The 8,835-nt window shown below is 47.7% G+C and overlaps 1 protein-coding gene across 1 annotated transcript in view; it reads left to right on the top strand.

The window, feature by feature from the left end:
• The first annotated feature begins 5,385 nt into the window (after nt 1-5,385).
• Nucleotides 5,386-8,835, top strand: part of LOC116826049 (complement C3-like) — a 78,050-nt gene continuing 74,600 nt past the window's right edge. Inside the window, 1 exon segment of the mRNA XM_075061173.1 lies at nt 5,386-5,493. Within this exon segment, the coding sequence (XP_074917274.1) occupies nt 5,423-5,493 (71 nt within the window). The 5' untranslated portion in view covers nt 5,386-5,422.

The following is an 8,835-nucleotide window of genomic DNA, read 5'->3' as shown; positions in this document are numbered from 1 at the left end:
CCTCCCCTTCCCCCTTCTGATCTCTGCTTGCAGAGGCAATAAAGTCAGTGTTGTTTCTTATTCATGCATTCTTCATTACTTCATCACACAAATGGGGGGATAACTGCCACGGTAGCCCAGGAGAGGTGGGGGAGGAGGGAAGCAATGGGTGGAGTTGTTGCAGGGGCACCCCCTGGAATGGCATGCAGCTCATCATTTCTGCAGGATGTCTGGGGCTCTGACCCGGAGCGGCTGTTTGCCTCTCTGGTTCTTTAGCAGGCTTGCCTGATATTCTAGGCAGGACTGAGTCTCCCTTTAGACAAAACTTAAAGACGAGAATAACCCGGGGAGTCATTCCCATTTTTGTCCATGCGCCTGACCAAGGCTGGCCAGGAGCACCCATGACAGCAGCAGAAGGTTCAGTATGACTGGTAACTGTCATTGTCAACTTGCAAAGCAGCAGATGCTACAGTAGAGCTGGTAACCATCTTTGCTAACTTGCAAAAGGCAAGGGGATGCTGCTGTGTAGCACTGCAGTACTGCGTCTGTTAGCAACATCCAGTAGACATATGATGACAGTGAAAAAAGGCTGAACGGGCTCTATGGTTGCTGTGCTATGGCGTCTGCCCAGGCAATCCAGGGAAAAGGGTGCAAAATGATTGTCTGCCGTTGCTTTCACGGAGGGAGGATTGACTGACGACATTTACCCAGAATCACCCGTGACACTGTTTTTGCCCAATCATGCATTGGTACCTCAACCCAGAATTCCAATGGGCAGGGGAGACTGCGGGAACTATGGGATAGCTACCCACAGTGCAACGCTCCGGAAATCAACGCTAGCCTCGGTCATGGACGCACACCGCCGAATTAATGTGCTTAGTGTGGCCGCGTGCATTCGACTTTATACAATCTGTTTCCAAAAATCGGTTTCTGTAAAATCGGAATAATCCCGTAGTGTAGACATACCCTAAGGCACTGCCTTTCACTGAAAATCCTCATGGGTTTTCCCTTCTCATGTTCCCCCTTGTTTGCAAATTGCAGCAGGGGCCTGTTGCCCAGTAAATCCTTCGTCAGTCGAGTATTGAACCCAGTTCTTTATCCAGCTGAGATCACAGTCCACCCATGTGTTTGTTCAATAACATGCGCAGGTTGTCTGTGGGTTGGAGGGTCAGGACCATGTTCATCTGAATCTATCTAGTATTAAATTATTCAGTGTGAAAGGTGGAATTTTCCAGAAGTCTGTGTCTGAAATTCAGCAAGTGTGCCTAGAAGTGTGCAGTCTCTGGATATTTTACGCAGCAGCTACAAGGTGGCTCGCTAATCCTGCAAATCGCACATATTGGACATGCTGCATTTCTTTTACTTTCTTTCTGTAGCAACTTGTGGCAAATAGTATAAAGTGCAGATCTTAGACTGCAATTCCTGGGGGCTGCCTCAGGCTAAACTTCCTGTTATGACATTTCTTTCTATTCCCCAAGTTGCACAGTTTGGCTGTTGTGTTTTCACGTTTCACTTTTCATCATCGCTCTGATTTCACTGAGAGCATTGTTTTCATGTGTTGTAGAGCAGCGATTTAGTGTGCACTTGAGTGCAGGCTTTGCGAAATGGGGCCCAGAAATAGTTTTTGGGAAATGCTAGACTCCTCCACCTACTTAATCCCCTGACTTCCAATTACATTTTTCAGGAGTTCCTTTCCTGACCTTTCAGATGTATGCGCTGAAGTGAACCAAATACTTTATTTCATAAGTAGAAATACACTCCTTGAATTCTGCTTGCAGCTCTGGTCACCCCATCTCAAAAAAGGTGTATTAGAAATTGAATAGGAACAGAGAAGGGCAACAAAAATGATTAAGGTATTAAGCTTCCATATGAGAAGAGATTAAAACATTTGGGGCTCTTCAGGGTGGAAAAGTGATGGCTAATGAGGGATATGACAGAGGTGTATAAAATCAGGACTGATGCGGAGAAAATGACTAAGGAAGTGTTATTTACCCCTTCACATAACACAAGAACCTGGGGTCACCCAATGAAATTAATAGGCAGCAGGTTTAAAACAACCAAAAGGAAGTCCTTCACACATCATGCAGTCAACCTGTGGAACTCATTGCCAGGGGATGTGGTGAAGGCCAAAACTATAACGGGGTTCAAAAAAAGAGCTACATAAGTTCATGGAGGACAGATCAATCACTGACTCTTAGTCAAGATGGTCAGGAATGCAACCCCATGCTGTGGTGTCCCTAAGCCTCTGACTGCCAGAGGTTGGGACTGGACAACAGAGGATGGATTACTTGATAATTGCCCTGTTTTGTTCATTCCCTTTGAAACACCTGTCATTGTCCGCTGTTGGAAGACAGGATACTGGGCTAGGACCATTGGTCTGACCCAGTATGGCCGTTCTTATGTTCTTATCTTCATAATCCTCTTTCCACTGCTGGGAAGTCATTGTTAGGACAGAAAGGGCAAGATTAACCCTTTCATTGCAGGGCCACTCATCCCCCACCAGTCCTAGAATAGTCAGAGAATTACAGTATAGAACAGCCTGGCAGAGTGGTCACGGTCCAGCCTTTGTCTGGCTTCCTTATTCAGACTGTAAACAGTCTCTCTTAATAAATCTGTGCAGCACCTGACACAACGGAGCCCTGATCTCAGCTGGGGAAGGGGCTGTCTTTCACTGTGTGTCTGTGCAGTGCCCAGCACAATGGGTCCCTGATCTCAGCTAGGCAGGGACTGTCCCTCACTAAGTTACTGTGCAGCACCTGGCACAAGGGGGTATTGATCTCAGCTGGGGCCTCTAGGCACTGCTGTGATACAAATAATAACAAATATTCATTAATGAGGGCACAAAATCTACTTGCTCATGGATAATGGGACAACTAATAACATGTTACTTGCCTGTTAAAATAAGTTTGCAAGGCTGATGTGTGGATTATAGATTAGATATTGTATACTCACCCCCAAATCGAGACCAGATACCTTTCTGGAAGGTATATACTTTAGTGGGTCACCAGTTATTAGGCTCAATCCAGGGGGAACTGAGTGAAATAAAATAGCCTGTGCTTTGCAGGAGATCAGACTCCATGATCAGATGGTCTCTTGAAAATCTGTGCATTTTGGACCAGATATTGCCTCTGCCAGTGGAAATCAGTGTCGTTCCACTGACGGGAGTGGGGGTAAACGGCTTTACATCAGCTGAGGGTCTGTTCCATTCAATACTCACTACTCATTCAATACAGTAACTCCACTGAGACCAGCCTGTGATCTGACCCTGAGTGTATAAATTAACCCTTTGGGGCAGGGACTGCATCTTGCTGAGTGCAGGTACAGTGCCTAGGACAGTGGGCCCCCGATCTCAGCTAGAGTTACCCTAATACCAGGCCACAAACATGACTTGCTCCCTGTCACCCTGATGGAAAAATTAAAATCTTGCTTGTAAGACAAAGGGCAAAGCTGATTATTATGGTAGATTCAAGTCTTACGCGTTGGCCTTGCACACGGATTTGGGGCTAGTGACTCGGCTAGTGCAAACCAGCATCACTTTAACTAAGTCAGTGGAAGTAGGGCCGTTTACCCCAGCTGAGGATGTGGTGCTTGGGTTTTAAATGGAGCTAGTGATGGTAGCATCTGCTCAGGTTTGTATTTATTATGCATATAGAATTAGCACCTCGAGGTATGCCAGGCGCTGGTCATACATAGGAAGAGGCAGTGACTCTGTCCCAGAGATTCATCATCCAGAGGCAAAGCTAGAGGTCACACTGCAAGTCAGGGGCAGAGCCTGGAAGAGAATTCAGATCTCCTGGGTCCCAGGCGACTGCCTTAGCCATGACACCACATTGCTTTTACTTTCACTGCTCCCATTCTATTGAGCCCTCCTTGGTCCCGCTAGCCATATGGCATTGTCACTGCTCAGACTTGTGACTCTCCTTTTTAGGTAAGCCCACTTAGCTGTTTAGCCACAAGTAAATATGTTGCAACTAGATGTCTTTGCATACTGTCCATACTGAAGCCCTGTCCAAATACAACTGCCAGGAAAAGAAACCTGTTACTGGAAGCCAGCTGATAACCTGCCTTCCCCCATTAACCCTTCCCTGGTTTACTTTTACTCAGAGGAAGGAAAAAACAGACTGAGATGAGTGATCTCAGTGAAGGCAGGTGGGTTCATACCAGTGGAGGATCTGGCCCAGAGATCTGAAGGTCTGGTTCATCAAGGAGGTTAACCTCTAAAAGGTCAGGTACTGGATTACAGGGTTATTGCAGGTGAAGAGCAATAGGTTAAGTGGTGCCTGTGCAAATTGCTGTTTCAAGCTTCAAAGCTACCAAAGGGATTTTTTTACCCTTCTGCCATTAAAATGTGTCTGAATCTCCTACATGGCTTTGATGATGCCAACCATGATGTATTGTTTAGGGGCACAGGAACTGCCACACCGGATCAGACCATAGGGTCATGGCCAAGCATGACCATTGCCAGATGTTTCAGAGCCAGGTGAAAGAAACTCTGCTGTGGACAAGTATTGCCTGCCCAGGGGGGACATTGCCAGATGATAGTCCTGCTTCAGGAGATAAGGCAATGGGTATTAAGAGGTAATGAGTTCTACAGGCTAATTCCACATTATTATTTCCCTTGATCAGTTTTATGTTACCTGGCAGTAGTACCCAAAGGCTTTCTTTGTGCTAGGTGCAGTGCAAACATACAGAGCAGGTATAGATGATGAGTGGTCGAACATGCTGGTGTCTTCTCTTTATTAGCACTCCCACCATTGCTACCAGCAGTGTAGATTCCCTAATAGAGTGTAGAGGAGCCCTGGGCTAAGAGACAGTTTCTGCCCCAAAGGTTTACAATCCAAGCAAGTGGGATAGATAGAGAGACCCACCCTTCCGGGGCTCCCTTCACGACTGGGAGTGCTTTCCCTACTGAAAGATCCCAGGACTTGCCCAAGGTAAAACAGAGTCAAAAGGTAGATCCAGGAACAGAACCCAGGAGTCCTGATTCTCAGCCTACACCCACGTTGTAATGCAGTAGATCCCACCCAAGCATCCTAACTCCCAGCCCCCCCTGCTTTAACCCACTTGATCCTATTCTTTCTTCACAGCTGGGAGCAGAACCCGGGAGTCCTGACTTCCAGCGCCCTCCCACCCCCATGCAAAACTGAACTATGGTATTTATCAGCACCCCACCATTCTGATCTGTGGCTAGCACCTTGGCATGGAGGAAACACAAGGACAGCCTCAGGTCCCTAATTCCGACTCCCCCGCTTGGAAAGACAAATAAACTCTTGTGTCAAGGGAATGAAGAAAATATCATTGTTCTGAACTTTTCAGGTTTTCTGGGCTCCTCCCCCTCACTGACTAACCCGCCCAGCTGTTTGCACAAGGGCTCAGCTTACAGGCAACTCTGAGGATAAATAGCCCAGGAGGAGCTACTTCTCCTGACCCTCCTGTCCTCACCATGGGGGGTTCTGCTCTCTACCTGGTGGCCATGTTTGCTTTCTACTTCCCGGCTGTTTCTCACAGCCAACTGTAAGTACCCCTGCGCTTCTGCCACGGTGATGACGATATTAACCTGGGTTCATTACATGGCTGCCAATGGAAACCAAGCTCAATTTTCCTCTCTTCTCTGCTACTGTGTGTGGAGTGGGAACAAGCTGCAGAAATTCTCTTCCTCACCTGGTCCAACTCTCTTCTCCCTTGCTCAGTTCTGTGGCTAATTTTGGGGTTTGAAAGATGGAATTTTTTGTAAGAATAAACTGGATTTTAAGCCTCACTTGATCTAAGTGAACCAGGTGTAGACTGGGAGTACCTCCTTTGAAAACAGTTGGGGTGCACCGCCCTGAAATGCGCTGAAATCAGTGGGGTTGTCATTCTCTTGGCTTCAGTGGGCTTTGGATCAGGCCCTAAAAGAGACCAGAATCAGGTTTTGTAGGGCCACATCTTGAACTCCTTGCTCAGTTTCTACATCTGCAAGACACCCAATGGGGCTAAATTCTATTTTCAGTGTAAACTGGTGCAAATCTGGAGTAACTCTACTGACTTCAACGGGTAGTTACTCTGGTAGTTAATTACACTGGAAAAACTCCATACCTGGGGGGAGGGGGCTTCTTGAAGTTTCATCCTACCTCAGGGGCCTGCTGAGGCAGTGAGAAGCCAGAAGCTGCATGAGAGACGCATTGATCTGTCAGGATGACCCAACTCACATACAGAGTCTGAGTCGGGTCCCCACCATCTCCATGGGGCTGGAGGGGCTGCTGTCTGGATATCAGACTTCAGGTGATAGACGTCTGGATGTGTGTCTGGGTTTTGCAGCTTGACCCCACTGGGAATGCACCACAGTGGGCTGCAGGGCAGACACGCAGACCTCGGTGCAGCTTTCCCCAAAGGCTTCCAGAGATTTATGAAACCTGTTTCTGAGCCTGGGCCAACTTTCAGGAAAGAAGGAGGGAGGGATCCCCCAGGAGAGAGAGAGATTTGGTAGCCACTGTGCATCGCTCACTCCGGGTGTCAGCCCTGATCTGCATCTCTAGGATTTTTTGGAGGAACGTCAGGGGCCTACTTGGTCCATTTTGACAGCGATCTGGTGGATGGCTGGTACCAAGCACACGCCCTGCTTAGGTGTTCCTGGTATTGCCTGCGGAGCAGATGAGCAGTAAACATGGCCCATGCTAGCCAACTCCCCAGTGCAGCATGCTCCTCTCTAGGCGGGGTCAGGCCGTGCAAAGGGCAGCGCATTCATAACAGGATCACACATGCTGGCTGCAGACCGTATGATCACAGTTGGGGGAATGCAGGAGGACACAGTATCGCCCTCTCCATGGGGCACTGGGGTCAGCACTGGCTCAGATGGGAGAGCTCCTTCTACTGAGCCCCCCACCGTGCTCCCTGCAGCACAGCGCCCCCTAGCACCGCACTGGGGCATTGGGGCCAGCACTGACTACTGGGGAGAGCGCCCCCTTCTGAGCCACTCACCCTGCTCCCTGCAGCACAGAGCCTCCTTGCACCGCATTGGGGCCAGCACTGACTGCTAGGGGACAGTGCCCCTGCTGAGTCCCCCCACCACCACTGCCAGATTAAAGAATTTTGGGGGCCTGTGTGCACTAAGGCAGTGGTTCTTAAACTTATTTTTTCCACGGAGCACTTGAAAATCAGAGGGTCTCGGCAAACCACTTAATGATCTTGCCAAATGTTGTTTGTACTGTTAGATAAATATTGTAAAGCGCTTTGGATAAAAGCTTTCTATAAAAAAAAACTTATTTTTGTTCTACAAATAAAAGCACACAACTCATATTTTAATATCGGCAGTATTACCTTCCTAGTGCAGTGGATGTGCCCTCTCTCCTCCACTACGGCAGCCCCCGAGCTGGGGCTGGGAAGGAGGGGGTCTCTTCCACCGTGGCAGCGTCTGAGCTGTGGATGGGAAGAAGCAGGGTGAGAAGTTGCACTCCATATACTTTATAAAAATATTTTTATAAGTGTGGGTATGATGTAATTGGAATATGCTTTATGCAAAAGGTCTCTTGTAAGGTATCATTACAAAGCTTCTAATCTACTGAGTGTGGTCATCCTATTTGTATAAATGTATCATTCTTGTATCTGAAACTAGGAATATGAAATATAACTCTGAGGTCCTATTGTAATTATGCAAAGTATGGGCCATTAATGGTGATTTGGAATCTTGATGACTCCCATGAAGTCTTACAGTGACGTGATCATGTCACCTGAACTGGAATCCATTTTAAACCCGGTGCTTTTCCATTTAGAAGGAGAGGTTGGGACCCAGAGAGACAAAGGATTCTCGCCATGGGCCAAAGCTATAAAAAGGGATGGAACAGAACAAAGAGAGCTGCCAATCATGAAAAATCCCTGAGTTACCACTTGAGCTGAAACTAACAAGAGCTCTACTAGGGGAAAGGATTGGACCCAGACTAGGAAGGAGTCTAGTCTGTGTAAAAAGCTCATTGAAACATCTCTAAGGGTGAAATTTACCAGTATTCAGTTTTTTAACGTATTAGGCTTAGACTTGCGTGTTTGGTTTTATTTTGCTTGGTAACCAGGGGGAGCTCTAGCTTTTTTGCTGCCCCAAGCATGGCGGGCAGGCTGCCTTCGGCGGCACGCCTGCGGGAGGTCCGCCGGTCCTGCAGGTTCGGCGTACCTGCTGCCGTGAGGGGACCAGCAGACCTCCCGCAGAACTGCCGCCGAAGGCTGCCTGACTGCCACCCTCGAAGCGATTGGCAGAGTGACCCCCGCGGCTTGCTGCCCTAGGCACGCACTTGCTGGGCTGGTGCATGTAGTGTTACTGTTGGTAACTTACTTTGTTCTGTCTGTATTTACTTGGAACCACTTAAATCCTACTTTTTATATTTTTGTTTATTAATTAACCCAGAGTAAGTGATTGATACCTGGGGGAGCAAACAGCTGTGCATATCTCTCTATCAGCATTATAGAGGGCAGACAATTTATGAGTTTACCCTGTATAAGCTTTATACAGAGTAAAACAGATTTATTTGGGGTTTGGATCCCTTTGGGAGCTGGGGGTCTGGTCAATCAGAGCTAGCACCTTTGTGCCCTAGTCTACATTTAACATTTAGGTCAACCTAGCTACACTGCCCTGGTGTTTAAGCAGCGCTATAGTTAAGCTAACCTAGCTGCCGGTGTAGATGAGGCTAGGTTGATGGAGGAATGGATGGTGCATTATCTACACCGACAGAAAAACCCCTTCCATGTAGGAAGTGTCTATGCTACTGTCATAAACAGATAGTTAAGGGTTAATAGAACAGAAGTACTTCATGTCTCTTTTGCCTGTAAAGGGTTAACAAGTTCAGTGAGCCTGGCTGTCACCTGACCAGAGGACTAATCAGGGGACAGGAT

Source organism: Chelonoidis abingdonii, chromosome 26 (genome assembly GCF_003597395.2).
Source record: "Chelonoidis abingdonii isolate Lonesome George chromosome 26, CheloAbing_2.0, whole genome shotgun sequence".
Lineage (NCBI taxonomy): Eukaryota > Metazoa > Chordata > Testudines > Testudinidae > Chelonoidis > Chelonoidis abingdonii.
This window is presented reverse-complemented; position numbering and strand designations above follow the sequence as displayed.